The sequence below is a fragment of the Anthonomus grandis genome, chromosome 6 (assembly GCF_022605725.1).
Source record: "Anthonomus grandis grandis chromosome 6, icAntGran1.3, whole genome shotgun sequence".
Classification (NCBI taxonomy): Eukaryota; Metazoa; Arthropoda; class Insecta; order Coleoptera; family Curculionidae; genus Anthonomus; species Anthonomus grandis.
Genome location: NC_065551.1, coordinates 16,408,579 through 16,424,994, shown reverse-complemented (window position 1 = coordinate 16,424,994; position 16,416 = coordinate 16,408,579). Strand labels below are relative to the sequence as shown.

General features: G+C 29.7%; 1 protein-coding gene across 5 annotated transcripts in view; it reads left to right on the top strand.

The window, feature by feature from the left end:
- The window catches only part of LOC126737529 (putative exonuclease GOR), a 90,102-nt gene that overhangs the window by 61,162 nt on the left and 12,524 nt on the right, over positions 1–16,416 (top strand). For 4 of the 5 annotated variants that reach the window (XM_050442455.1, XM_050442456.1, XM_050442454.1 and 1 more), the window contains exons 2-3: positions 8,185–8,325; positions 8,380–8,484. In XM_050442455.1, coding sequence (XP_050298412.1) covers positions 8,298–8,325; positions 8,380–8,484 — 133 coding nt within the window. In that variant the 5' untranslated portion in view covers positions 8,185–8,297. Of the gene's footprint in view, positions 1–2,571; positions 2,711–8,184; positions 8,326–8,379; positions 8,485–16,416 lie in introns of those variants that run through there. The other variant, XM_050442457.1, reaches the window with a different exon arrangement.

Sequence of the window (16,416 nt, the reverse complement as noted above, 5' to 3'; positions counted from 1 at the left end):
AATTTTTTTTGCTGGTACGGCTCAATTAATCACTGGAATATATCATAAATATTTGTTGGATGGCTCAGGTGCCAATGATCTACACCTATAGAGCAATGGCATATCCTTGAGATTCTTATCAAAAATATATTTTTTTAAATTGGTCTTAGGCAGCAAGCCCAACAGTACAATCAATTTATAGCAGCTTTTTTTGGAAATTCATGCCCTTGGTGATCCAATACTGTTACTTTTAAATTTTATTAATTTCATGATCTTGGGTGCATTTTTAGTAAAATATTCCTTAAATGATGATTAAAATGTTGGCTTTTTACAAGTTTTCAAATATTTTTTTAAATTTATTGCCTAATACTGTTTTTTTGGAAATGTTTTTTACATTTTGTATTTGTACATTTCCCTAGGTTCTATCATGAATTAAAGTTTCTATTAACTATTACTCGTTTCTATAATCAGCAATGTCATGTCAGGAAAAGATAAATAAGTATGTATAATGTCAGATAAATTAAAAAAATGGAAATTTTAAAATAACCAAAAAAAAAATCAGAAATTCATTTTTCTAAAAAATTTGATGTTTTCTTCAACGTAACTAGATTAAAGATGACGAAAACAGCAGGAAAAATACTCAAAATGGTTCAATTTCAAATAAAAAAAGGAAAAATATATTTTAAAATTTTTCAAAATGTTTTTAAAACTTGAAAAATTAGGATTATTTTTTACTAAGACACTGAGAATGAAATGAAAGAAAAAAAAATATGTATTTTTCGTAATTAAAAATTTCTTTCTATGAGTGAATGGAAAATTACCTTAAAGCTGAAAAATCAAACAAATTTTTAGGAAAAAATAGTTTTTCAATAAAGGAAATTCATTCATCTAGAAATTTATTTTTCTTATATAATCGTGATTCTTTGATCTGTAATGCATATAATAGATAAGTATACGCAAGTCAGGTAGCAAGACGTTTTCTTAATAAAACATTGACATGATGATAATCACGTTTTTCTCGAGAACCTGAACTTCAATATGTTTCTTTTTTCAAGAGTTCTTTATCAACTTAATAGCAAGCATACTGATGCCTACATTTAGCACTTTTATCATACTTACTAAAGTGTTCTGCAACAGTTAATGTAACCATAACACTTCCTTTATAGCATTGGGCACTAATATATTTGAATAAGTAGTCACTTAATCAAAATCCTATTGCCTGCCTGTAAGGATCATCAGTATGCCTATAGGACCTCATTAGCTAGTAGCAACTCTTAATTTTCTGTAGTGAACTGTATATTGGAATCTATAGGTATCAGATATTTTAGATGTCATACCTTGATATGGTTTGTTTAATGTAACTTTCTTGAGAGATAATTATGAGTTCAGTTACAGAATTCACCAATTATTATCTTGGCAACATTACCAAATTATTAGTCAGCTTCTGACCACTTGATGCTTGAATTTACACAGTAAATTTTCTGAGTTTCCATTGGATCCTCTAAGTCTCCATGAAGGAACGCAGTTTTTAGATCCAACTTCATGGCAGTGTTTGTAAAACACACTCAACATAATGAGTGTTTCTGAATATGATTGCTCAATTTCAACAAAATTCAGCTTGAAATTATAATATTTTGTTGGAGGATTTATTTTTCTTCTTTTTCTTTATCTCAAATTCTGTGTTCCTTCAGAAATTTCAACAACCCCTTCATTTGGTCTTATCTATATTTGCGGTACAATATTTTTATTATTATTTAAAGTACACTTACATTTATTATATGGTAATTTTGCCACATGTTTTTATAAAATAAATCATTACGACAAATAGTTATTTACCTGGTAATTCGATTAAATAATTTATGACTTGTTTAATTTTCATCGTATCCAACAAACATCAAATTTTTCTCAATAAATATGCATTAAATGGCTATTAAAACTGAACTTTTAAAGTATCCGTGTAAATATATGCTACTACACCTTAGGCATTTGCTACATGAGTAGTAAAACATCTATTCTTAGCCAGATCTTTCTTACGAAACACGATAGTTGAAAATTGCCTGCGTGCTTTCTATTTTAAAGCTGCTATTTGAAGCTTATGGGCCTCCCACGAGTTCATATACCGTAACGTAGAAGAGCATGAAAATGTTATATTTTCTTTATGTTAATTAGAAATTGAGAAAGCCAGTTATGACTAAAATAATGGAATCACATTGTGCCTTAATTTATATATATATACAAATAATTATATAATTATAATTATATGTTTAAATGAATGAATGTCCATAATACTCATAACATCAAAAAAATATTACTACGCCGAGAATTTGAAGGTTAAAGTTTACTACGCTTACTACAAACTTATCTGACTGGTTATATAAAGTGGCATACTCAAATTTTATTATTACATTTTTATAATAAAACCATAAACGAAGGTTAGAAACAAAACTTATCTCCAGGCTCAAGGTGAGATATATGTTTTTGACAAAAAATCTGCGTAGTTTAAAGTGTGGAAATATTTAAAATATAAATTTTGTCAAATACGATGTTTTAATTTATCGAGTAGCCTATTTGCTGTGATTTGTGCAATCTTTCCCAAGCGATTGAACCATATGACAACACGAGTCTTCAGAGATATGGTACACAAGTTTTCAAGGTGTGACACATCTATGAGTCACACTGCCTGGTAAAAAAATCTGCAACTAAGTAGTTGGTCAGGACCTGATTTACTTAAGTAAGTCTATTTTTTAATATGATTGACAAGTGACAGTTTAGAACCTTTTTTTTAAATCTCTACTAAACTTGAAAAAATAGATGACTCTCAACGATGGTTTAAAAATGATTTCATATCAATATAGATTTCTGTGTATCATATCGACACAGAAGTCTAGTGGAAAATCAATACGTGGCTTTTGTCATATGACGATTGGTAATTTTGGCGGAATATTTAATTCTCTTGCTTTTATTAGAATCCTAGCCATGGTCTTTGACGAGTTAAATCCAGGGTTGTCATAAATTCTCTAATTATGTATTTTATTGTACAATTATATTGGCTTGGTTGGTGTAAAAATGAACAAGTAAAGTCACAGCGGCTGTAAAACGTCACTTGTCAAGGCATCATACAGCTGACGGAAGTCTAGTGGAAAGTCATTTCGCGCTTTTTGACATATGTGACATTTTCATGTTGGTAATTTTGATGGAACATTTAAATCTTTTGCTCTGCTGATCTTTAAATTCAATCAGGGCTGAAAAAAAAGAATACTTAAATAAAAAGTAGTAGTCTTCAATAAAAATGGAATGAACTGAGGAAAATTAATATTCTGAAAATGAAAGAAAAACGTGAAAGAATGAAATGAAAAAAACGCATTTTTCACAAACTATTCAAAAAAATATCATTCAGAATAATTATTACATTTTGGGTATAATCGACTACATAACGAATACTTTTCTTTTAGTGGGGTTGATGAAGAAGCTCGATTGAATTAATAAATTGGATATTATCCCTGTTAAACAATTGGGGTTTAGAAATAATTATTATAGCTGTTCCACGGTTCTGTCCGACATATCAGGCACGACATCGCCCGATATATAGCTTCTCAGGATTCTGATCATGCTACAATTTGGTCTTTTTAAATTATTCCAAAGCTTTCGACATGCTTAATCACTGTATCATGGTCGCTATTTTGAAGTATGTTATATTATTATTATTTTAGGGAGTCCGCGGGCGCTCAAATATCTTAATTTTTATCAGATAAGATGCAACAAGATTGCTCTCAAAATAGACACGTTAAAATCCAATATAATTATTTGTGAAAATGGAGTGCCACAGGGCAGTATATTTGGTTCGCTCCTTTTTATTAGATATGTATACTCCATACATTATGTTCAACCCTAACTCAGTGGCAATCATGACTGCTTAATAGCGACTTGGATTTTATATTAAAAGCACTTACTCAAAATAAATCCTGCAAAATCTTGCGCCATCCTTTTTGCATTGAAACATCTCGAAACCATTTGCAGAAAGCTATAAAACTTGAACTGAGTGAAAATTAAAAATTAAGGAGCATATTACTTATTATTTAAAGAAATGTACTCGCATGGATACTAATTTGCCATAGGAAACTATGGCCATATTTGGTGAGGTATTATTATACTCTCCGTTTTAGATTTTGCTTATCATTTGTCAGGATCATTTTTGGAATAATCCAAAAAATACAAAACTCTCGCAAATTGGCAGAATTGAAATTGCTTAATATAACTGACCAACGCACCTTGGATTTAGTCGTATTTTTTCTACAATTATAAAATGGCAGCTTATAAATGGTAGATGTCCTTCATACCTGTACCAGAATATAACATATAGGACAGATGTACATCATGTAAATATTTGTATACTAATACTTGTTCACGGATCTTTTTCCCCACCTTATTGTTTTTCTTTCTTCTTTTCTTATGCTCTTTTCTTCCTGTTTTTATTACATTGTCTAACTTTTCTTTTTTATCTACTTTTCTATTATAAAATTATATTAGAAAAGTAGATAAAAAAGAAATATTAGTTGGTGGAATATTACAGTCATTATTTTACTTTCAATTATTTATGCAAACTCGCATGCATATTTATTATTATTATTATTATTATTGTATTTGAAAGTCGTGGTCTTTCTACGTGTTGAATGTAGGATTGTCATAAATTTGATATTTATATATACAGGGTGTCCTATTTGCTCTGTGTGACTATTGCTATTTCCGAAACTAGGAGATACGAGGGCGGTTAAATTAGGAAAAAGTTGCCAATTTTGATGCTTATTCTAAATCCTTTTACATCGTTGTAAAATGTTTATTAGTTCGTGAATTTCTATTATTATATATATATATATTCTATATATATATTCAAAACTATTGGTTTCAGACACTTACTTTCAATTACAAAGTTGTATAATTTTTTGTGCTCTACACAACTTCATCTTTAATTTTTTTTATGGCGTTTGAAATCTTGGCAACGGCTATCAACTTTTTTTTTTAAATACGGACCTGCATTTTTTATAATTTATTTTTGAAAGCATTTTTTATTCCTTGTAAAATTACGTATCTCATTCAAATATTTCCCAACGTTTCAACGGATTAATAACCATCATTAGGAATTTTTCCTTAGTGCGGATCTGACTTTTTTAATTGCTAAAAACTTAAATACTTTTAAATGTTTACTCTTTTCCTCGTGATTTAAAATTGAATTAGTTAAAAGCTTAAGCTTATTAAACTATTATGTTTATTTGTGTGAAACCCGATGTACCCTAATCTAAATATGTTAAGAAATGTAGTTTTAAACTATGATACCTATTGATATTATCCGTTCAATTTAGTTGGCTGTGACAGTAATTATGTCTGCGTTGTCATGATATACAAACAAAAATTATATTTTTGACAGAAGTCATCAAGCTTTCGCGCAAGTTTTTATTCGTGTTAATATTTGTTGGATTGGTAACAAGGGTCCTCCTATAAATTAGCTGGCAAGATCGGCTGATATAATACCCATGAAAATTAAATTCATAAATATTATAAGTACCTGCGCCTATGAACTACCACGAAATGTAGCCAAACAGAACGGAATTCCCCAGTTTATTGCTCTATACACTTCTGAAATAGAGTATAGATTAATAACAATTTATTTCTGTGTACATATTATTTAATATTATTTTTGTTCATTATTTTATTGTTTATTAAAAATAAATTTAATATAAAGTCAATCAGATCATTGTTGCAATATTTATTTTTTTTAAATACCTCCTTTTAATACTGATGTTTAACATTTAGTATAGCAATATTTATTATTATTCAATATTTGTTATTCAGCAGATGATTATTGAATAAATAAATTGATGACAGCTAAACAAATAGCACACTCTTTAAAGGTTATTTAAAAATCCAAGTCATTTTGTGTCTAAAATGGAATTATTATTAATATTACCACTTTTATAATATTTTAGCGTCTATAAATATTTTTAAATAACAACCAAAAAGATAAACTGTATTAATAAGTAATTAATTTACAATTAAAAAAAAATCAGTCTCGCATTAAGGAAAAATTCCGGATGATGGTTATTAACACGTCGAAACGTTGGGAAACGTATGAATGAGATACATGATTTTAAAGAGAATAAAAAATGCTTTTAAATTAAGTTATAAAAAATGTAGTATCGTATTAAAAAAAAAGAAGTTATAATAGCCGTTGCCAAGATACCAAACCTCATAAAAGCAAATGAAGATAAAGTTTTGTAGAGCACAAAAAATTATAAAATTTTGTAATTAAAAGTAAGTTTCTAAAATCAATAGTTTTGGAAATGATGATCATAACTGCCCTGAAAGGTCATTATTCAATTTTACCAAGGAGTCTAAAGGAAGTCTATTCATCTCGCAGATTTCACATGCCGTGCATTGTTCAAGCCTTAGCCACTTAGACTATCTTTTAAGGAAACCCATCAGGGGAGCCGAAAGAACGAATTGTATAATTATATATTTTGTTGTACAATTAGATTGATTGACATGACACAAACTTTTTGATAATTGACGGATCACCATTAAACGTGTGAGTTCTGTATAATAGTCTTAAAACCAATCAAAATGCCGTTATTGTCTATCCCATCGTGACCCCACAGTTCATCAAAGAAATTTACAGTATAATCCGTTCCGCTACATTGTCATCTCGATAAGCCCTGCAGTAATAACTATAATAAAAGCAACGGTTTTGCAATAGTTTTGTTTATTTAAAAAGTTTGTTCTATATTAGGTATAATTTAGACAGTTCGTTGGCCATAATGAAAAAGGCGTTAAACTTTGCTAAAAAGCCGATCTTTGTTTTATTTATGCTATTGACCCTTAATAATATTTATTGTAATTATTTTACAATGGCTAGAGAAACAATAATAATCTGAATTTGATATCTGTTATTATATCGTTTTATCATTTAGTTACATAATATATTTATCTAATACGGAAGAAGGATTATATTAAATATATGTATTATCAGATCAAAAAACTATATTTTAGTCCTCTACAAAACCCTTTTATAGCAACTACATATTACATAATCCATGACTCAACCAGTCATAAGATGTCAAAATTTTGTTTTGGCTGGGTTTAAAGGTGGGCCGGTCCACGATACAGTCATGATTTCGAGCATGCGATGACGACATCTTAGAATGAAATCACCATTTTAAGATGAAATCACGATTGGTAATAATTAAAGCAGTTTCGGCTCTTACTGATCAGAATCATACCCAGTGATTATTATGTTGACGATAATAATGATTTTCTTATGATGTGTCTAATTTTTTTCTAAATAAAATTAAATAGCTTCGTGTTATTCCGCATGTGTGCCAACCATGTGGTTTAATAAAACATCTGTTATAGTTTTATAACTGATTTTATAACTGCACTCAAGTGAGAGCCATAAAGACTACGTAGCACCTGCTTTGGGTGCTACCTAGGGGGTTTTAATTCTTTTATTAGGAGGTTTAGGAAGATATGTGCATACAATTGAATTTAATAAATTATGAACTACTACAACTGGGCAATCAGGTCAAAAAATGGGTTGGAATTAAAATTTTTGGGTTTTTACCACCTTTTAAACTGCCATTATGGCTTGAATTATCTTGAAACCTTATTTTTAATTCATATTTATGCTCGTGACCGAGGTAGGCTGTCATTTCATTACGATCGTTTATGGTTTTTGGGTCTGTGTTGGGATACGTGGAAAATAGGTTTAAAGTCAATTTGCTTCTATCGCAATTCATATTTTTATTGGGTTATCATGTTAAAAGAAAATGGGTTAAAAATTGGCAATTCCCAGTATTCAATCTGCTGTTGCCAGTTTTTAACAAAAACTTTTAAGTTTTCCAAATGTTCTTAACATTTTTGTTACTGATGCTAATTGAGCCCGCCTTACTTGCTATCTACATTCGTAGAGGCAAATATTATTCTTGAACGAGTACACATTTAGCCACCTCTTTATCACATTTCCACGAAGTTGGAATCTCTTTGATGAAACCTCGCTTTTACTGGATTTTGCTCAAACAAGAATTATCAAATTCAAACAGCGCAGTAAACCATAAGCTAGCAACACTGGAATTGGAGCCTAAATCTAGCCACTAATCGCAGTTCTTCCAACTTGTATTTTATTGGAATTTTTAATTTATATTGATTTTGTTTCAGATGAAAAGTCCGAAAAATCAAAAGGCTCCTCAACTGACGCTTCTGGTAAGCACGGTAAGAAAGAGCAGGCCAATGCGGTGAAGGCTTCATCAAAGAAGAGGCTAACTGACAGAATGCGTACCGCAAGGACAAACGAAAAAGGTAAGCGGTCACCAAACATCCTGAACCTTAATTCAATTTACATTTTTTTTTCAGAGTTTAGACATCCCTGGCTACTTACAACATTCAAAGGACATGCGGGAATCGTTTTAGATATGGACTTCTCTCCTAACGGGAAATATCTCGTTTCATGCGGAGACGGTAAGTAAGGCAAAATAGAAAAATGTTCTGGCAACTTAGCGAATTACGTTCTCACGTTGAATTAACGCGATTGGCGGAATATCGTAGGCGCGACTTGACCCGCTCTTTTTTTGACCAATCGGATCGCGTTTTGTTGTTTGCACGGAGCGCGTGCGACAGACACACCAGCACGATGTTGTCAAGTTTTGAGAAGTTCGTTTCGTGGGTTGATAGCAGGTGACAGGTCTTAAGTCATTTTTTAGCTCCTTAAGGGGAGCATGAATTGTTGCAATTATTTAATAATGAAATTTATGGGAACGTCAATTTTTGACTGTTGTGGCCATGTTGACATGGAGGCAATACTACGGCCTCACATTAAATATTATCTGTCAAACAAATGACAGCTGTGAGTTGGCAAATTGGGATTTTACTAGGCGGGTAGTAATATTTTTAACTAAGAATATTGTGCATAAACCCATGTGTTTTTGGCACCAACTGTGACTATTTTTGGACCCGAATATGTATTTTTAATTCATAAAAAATATGTTTTCGTAATTTTTTACAAACGCCCCGGGTTTCGTCAATGATGATCTCGTAAAGGTCAAGTTGTGACCTAAAAAAATTTGATTTTTTACATTTTCTCTTATTTATGACCTACACAATAAAAATAACATTTTCTACTTCCATTAAAACGGTTTCCAATTATTTATGTAAAAAAGGTAAAATGATGCAATTCGTATACTTTGCATGACTAAACTTAGCAAAAAAAAATAACCACGTACGTTTGATTTATGATAATCGAGACAGATAAAAATCGTATTTATTGACAGCTGTATGACTAATGTTTTTTTTTTTGAACATTTTAATTAGCATGAATAATCAAACATTTACAACGGCATAGTGCCTATGACGTAATTGGTGTTGCGGGCAAACATAGAGGGTTCAGAAAAGTGAAACACCCTCATGCGGCGCCACCTAGTTAGAATACTAAAATTATTACTTTATTTTTTGAAAGGGCAAAAGGCCCAATATTACAAGTAATAAATTTATTTTAAAATCTTAATTGCTGCCTGCCGCAAGCTGAAGTAAACTAAGTAAACTCTATATGCCAATATAACATAAGTTTAACAACTTAATATCATAAGTTATTAGAATTAGAATATCATAAGAACTGACTATGTCTCTCATATTTCTTATGGTTTCAAATTTTAGATGTAAAACCTTCTCGAGTTAATAATATTAAGTCGATAGAGATTGGTCCCAAGAAGATTTACTGTATGTTTAAAGAATTTGGGTTGAAGTTGCTCAAGAAGGGGCACAACACTCATATTCCAAGTGAAAACGCACAAGGGGATATTAAAGCAGCCGAATGGAGTCAGTGCTCTGAAAATCTCTACATATCTTTTAAAAGCTTTGCATTTGAAGTACCTTTAAAGTGATTTGAGATATGAGGAGTATAAAGCTCAAACGGCTATCAAATGTAATACCCAGGCTTTTTATGTGTGAAAAAGATTTAAGGATATTGCTATTGATGTAATAAAAATAAATTAAATCCATAGAATTATTATTGCATCAATCAGCCAATTTGTTACAGTATCTTGTAGACGGGCACAATTTTCGAAAAGAAACAAAGACGTTGAGAGATATTGATCCAAATATTGAAGAACAAAGGTGCGAATCCTAACAGAGGAATCTCTCTAGATTGATAACCTTGGATTCGAAAAACTTTTTTACCAATCAGGTATGATTCAATCCACTGCACCAAAAATCCATCAATATCCATTCTCTTTATTTTATATAGTAACATTTGGTGATTGACCTATCGAAGGTCGTAAAGAAAGAAGTCTGTGTACAAGGCCTGGACCTGAAAACATTCCCCCAGAGAACTAGAAAGAAAATCAACATTACAAAATAAAAACATTAGAAAATTTAACTCAGTAAAAGAACCAGCAACAACAAAACCAAACTGTTCATTGATAGGTTGTGACTGAAGAGAGAGAGTTATAACATAACTTTCAAACATTTTAGGAATGCTACTTAGTCTGTAATTACTTACTTGAAATTAATGGGCAACAGATGCCTTACTACATTAAAAGTTTATAATAAAACATTTTAATTCAGTTTAAATGATAATAATAATGTTATAAATAATAAAGAAAGCTTTATTCTTTCAACAAATTTCATTGTTAGAAACAAAACACAGATTAGGTATAACCTACACTAATAATCTAAAAGCGCAAATTATTTCATAAAATAGAAAGATTTAAAGAGAAATATAATAAGAATAAAGTCAAAGCTCAAAATTATCCTCTAAATACTCTAACAATCTATAGTATGCCTTCCCCAGCATCAAGCGCGTTACTTTTCTTTTAAATTTAATTTTGCCTTTATTTTAAGAGGGAAGAAGGTTAACGAATTTTAAACTGAAATAAATTAAAAAATTCTTTGTTTATGTTGAGTGAAGAATAGGATACAATATAAGAACTTCTTGTAAAATTAGGGATGCAGAAAATTAGTGGATCAAACAACAGGTTTCTCAAATAAACAAGGATGTTAATGTTAATATTTTTTGAGACTGATACAAAGGTTAGCAAGATTAAAAAACCGATTTAACCCGCACATACATCTGACCACTCGTTTTTGAAGTTTAAAAAGAGTTTCGCGACAGGAACCCCAGAAGCAAATGCCATATTATAGATAGCATTTGACTTGGACATTATAAATGTCTCTGGCATTCATCACAGCATAGCAACCACGATTCACCTTTTTTGCTGTCTCGGCGATGTACGTTAAAAAGTTTATTGATGAATCAATCCAGGACCCCAAGAATTTGTGAACCATTGAGTTCCAGCAAGTTAGCCTTACACCAATCTCCAAGAGTATTCAGAGCCAAGATGATAGTTTGATGTAGATTTTCTTTAATTTCTTGTTCTACAGGACAGTGGTATCATCAGCAAATATAATACATTCCGACATCCAAAGATCTTCAAATTTAAAAGGTCATTAATAAAAATTAAAAACGTCCCAACACAAAACCTTGATGTACTATTTGATAATAGCACTGCCTGTCATCCTGTCATCTATTAAAGAAATAGGATGCAAGCCATCTCAAGGCAACACCACGAAATTCATAAAACTCCAGCTTGGGCAAGAGAAGTACATGATCAACAGAATCCAAAGATTTAGTGAAATCAGAAAATATGGCTACACTACCTTCATTGAGGGTTACATACACCTGTCTTAAAAATGAAAAAATTGCATCGTTGGTACTTTTGGAAGCAAAATTTTAAGCTTTAACCATCAGTTGAAGAAAAACTAGTAACATCCACCGTTGACAATTAACACGTTGGCATAATGTCAAATGCCAAACTGTTTAACTTTTTTATGTAAATATATTTACTACAGGCTATGAGGAAATGACACATGAATTCCACCGATTTGTGTGAAGATGCGACGATAGCTCAACATTTTATTATGTACTAGGGGTTTGAAGTTATACAGTGCTTTTCTTTGAAGTCCCCCCCCCCATTTATTTTTTGAACGGGTCAAAAAAAATTTTTGAAACTTGGCATAAGTAAATTGGTCTATAGATACTATTTTTCACTGTAAACAATTTTTAAATCCAAAATTCAAAAATTATAAATTATTTGTATATTATTATTAAAAACGTTAATAAAATCGCAACAGTGTATTTTTTTGGCTGTTACTTTTAGACAGGTCAAAACGGAGTCCACCGAGTCCATGTAATAAATATTAAAAGTACTCAATAAAACCTTTTAAATGAGGTAACACAAGATTTCTATTTAATGTATTTATTCAAGATGGCGCTTATGTGTTATTTTGACATTTAGAACTGTCGTTTTTATGTCAAAATAAAATAGTGACGCATTTATTTTCGTACACTCATTTTTACCTATTCAAAAATCATAAAAATGTAAAACGTTAAAATAAAAAAAAAAATACTTTTTTATTAGGCCGCCATTTTGAAACGAGTTAAGATATGGGTCTAATATTTCAGGGTTATAAAGTACTCATTGAGACCTTTAAAATGAGGTACCACACGACCCCCCTTTCTATTTAAAATTTTTTCTCAAGTTGTCGCCCAGCCGCCATCTTGGAATTTACAACTACCTAGTTTACAGTGAAAAATAGTATCTATAGACCAATTTACTTATGCCAAGTTTCAAAAATTTCTTTGACCCGTTCAAAAAATAAATGGGGGGGGGGGGGACTTCAAAGAAAAGCACTGTATAAGATTTAAAAAAGTTATAATAAACCTAAAGGTTGATTGAAATACGTTTTTTTTAACTTGACAAACTCCTCAATAAAAAATCTTTTTTTGAAAAAATTCTAAAAAAATATATAAATTAACAAAAAAATTGGGTTTTTTTTTAAATTTTATTAACATTTTTTTTTCTTAATTTCCAAAATGAACTATATTTAAAAAATATATATATAAACTAAAAAAAACTGAACAGTAAACAAATGCATTTTTTTATTGCATATTTGTTGTTCTGTGTATTTTATTGTACGACGGAAAATGAAAGTACTGTTTGTTAGTCTTCAAAGTTTGTAGTTTAAAGTGAAAACTATTCATTTTGAGCCCTGTTAAGTGGAAAAACCAAAAATATATTTATCCTCGTATTTACAGACCTTTTAGCTTGTAAAATTTCCTACCAAATGATTATGGCATTTTTACGGTGCAATTTTAGACCATCATTATTGACATTTAGGATCACTTAACGCACGCAAGGATATAAATGTGTTTATTTACTATACGAGTATACCGACCTATACAGATGTAATGCTTATGTATATCTGGTATTAGATCATGTAAAATCGTAAAAATTGTTTATTTCTCATTAAAGGTAATTAATTATTTTTAAGGTCGAGTTATTTTAATTTAATATTTATTTTACTGTAAAACTGTTATTTATGCTCACACACAAGCGTATACAAAACTTTAACTATTTCTCCATATAGAAAATTTTTTTATGAGTTAATGTAACGAATACCATGTCTATATTAAAATGTTTAGTTTGATATATAAAGTGATCTCATGTCTAATTTGCTCTCTTAAAAAAATAGAATCAGGGTTTATTGGAAACTAATATGAACCGTCTTAGAAGAATTCAATAACTTGTTATTTTTCAATCATCCTTTTACCTGTAAAATTACATAAATTTAAACAAACCTAAACTAAACAATATGACGTTGCCAAACTGTATATCTTTTCTGCAATTTACACTAGATTTTTGAAATATTCAACTTAGTACTCAATTAATTGGTTTTGGTTAATATCATAAACATATCGCCATACCACGCTGAATAAAAAAGTCTATAGAAAATATTCCGTTCTATGATCTATATTCACTATATTTATGTACATAAATACCTCATTATTTTTCATTCTTATTCGTGTTTTTTCATAACAAAAAAGTTACATTTTACATTTTTCCCATGCATATTAATGTTAATGGAAAAATAACGGGAAAAGTCCATTAATTTAGATAGAAAATTAATATAGGAAACTGAGAAAGAACGTTGCCTTTAATCATTAAGGGCGTTATGAATTTATGTTTCCAGTTAAACCGCGTGCTTCCATTAAAATGCTTGAATGAAACATTTTTTTTTAAAATTTGAAATGAAAACTTTTTTGACGATTTTTTAATTAAACTACAAATTAGGGTATTTCTTTCTTTTTTTCCATGAATGCTTAAGGCAGGGGGAGTGTAATTAATTTAAAAAAATGACTAAAACGGAAGTAATGCAATGCATGTGGAAAGATATAGCAATTATCTAATTATCTCGACCTCCATTAAGACACTTGACAGGTGACAAATGTTAATTATTATTAGATTTTTAGGTTATGGTAAAAAAGCTAAAAAAATAGCAAAATGAGAAGCTAATAATTTTTAACGAGAATAAATTAATTAATGGATACGAAAACTGAAATTAATCACTGTTTATTCATTATTTTATACTCAAATAATTGATTTAAGGTAAATAAATTTTTTTAAACATTCATTTAACACATTTTTTTAAACATTTTAAAACATTCTATTAAAAAGGCATCATGCGTTTTTAACGATTTTGGAAAAAATATCTAAAATATTCCATTGATTTAACGAATGATAATTAAAAAAAAAAACCCAATGCAATTTGTAATTTTTTGAAATCTATATTTAGTCTACAGATTTTATGAAATTCAGATAACCTTAACCAGCTGTTCAAAGATTAATTAGAATTTTTTTAAATTTTCATAAAATGGCAAAAATCACGTGACAACGTTGCAAATCAATTCATTAATTTATCCTAGACGTATTCTGTTAATTTCACAGAATTTCATTTAAAATATGATAAATAAGAATTGGTAAAAAGAAATTGTTCATTTATATACTTACAATTAATTAGTATAAGATTCTATATGTTTTATTGGAACTTTAGTTATGTTAGGAAAGTTTAAATAAATAGGACACCTATTAATACAGGTTTTTTTAGTTTACATCTTCCATCGAGCTTTTAATAAATGAAACGAAATTATAGAAAAGGGATATTAGGATGTAGTTTGTAGTAAAAAAAACAACGTTGTATTGCATTTAATAGTTGACGCAGAAATGTACCTGTTTTTCTATAAATTTACTTATTATACGTTTGAGCTCCATATTTTATAGAGAACTTAACCTAGATATGTAAATAATTATTTATTTAATTCTTAAATAAACATGGTAACTTGAAAAAATATTCCATTATTTTCTCAAAACAGTGGCAAAATACCCCGTAAAAATTTAATTAATAAAAATTATTTTTCTAAAAAATCTTCAAAAATTGGCAAAAATAGGTGACAACCTTGCAAATGTAAAATTTATTTATGAATCAGACATATTCTGGTTTTTTTTGCACAAAATTTCAGTTTAGAAAGACACAATTAGATTGTAAACTAATTTAAAAGGTTCTTGAAAGGAGAGGGTTTTGCAGAAAAAAGCGATTAAATTCTATTTTTTACAGTCACATTATCTACAAATCCGAATTTACATAAATTTGCCTCATTAGAACGACCAGACTAAATCTTTTTATGATGGTCAGTTAAACCCTTTCAATAAAATACTGTTTATTGAGTTGATCAGGTACTTGCCCAATTAAATCCCCGTACCTGAGGGTTGGATCTGATGAGTATTTAAATCACTGGTACCACCTATAATCGAATTAGTTTTCTTCTTTACGTCCTATGGCACATTTCCAAAATGTGTTCATACGCTCATCCTATTGATTATTTTTATATTATGGTTTATCCAACTCCGGTAATTCAATTTCCTTGTAATTGTGGCGATCCGAATTGTGTGTTTTTACAATCTTTCATGTATGCAGTCGATTCCTATAATGGAATGTCTCGTGTTTTCTACTATGGTAAGTCTACTACATTTTTTATTAAACTGCTTAATTATAATCATATGCTGAAGTGAAATTAATCGCTTTACGTGGTAACATTGCAACATAATTTTTCAAAATTCGACATTTTGTTGGACTTATTTATAATTGATCTCGAGTGTTTTTCGACTTTTTGCGGTATTCACGTCTGAAAATGATTTCGTTTAATTGATCGCTTATGGGGTCAAGTTTTTGTTTGTTTTGGAGCTAAAGTGGCGCAGTCAATAACCTTCCAGAAACCATGTTCGGTTAAATTAAGTACTTAATTGTTGACTTTTTCCGGTGGAATGTGATAATAATGTACATTTAGTAATTTAGAGTGTCCCTAGGTTTATTCAGAACAAATTAATATCTTCGAAAAATCTTGTTCTCTATAGGGAAAACTAAAACTGTATTCTTTTCTAGGCTACAAGTCGATTTTGGCCTCATTTTTAAATACACTGTTTTTCAAAATATGCTTTATTGTTCTAAACATTTGTTGTTATGAACAAAGCCGGTTAACCAAAAAAATATATGAAATATACA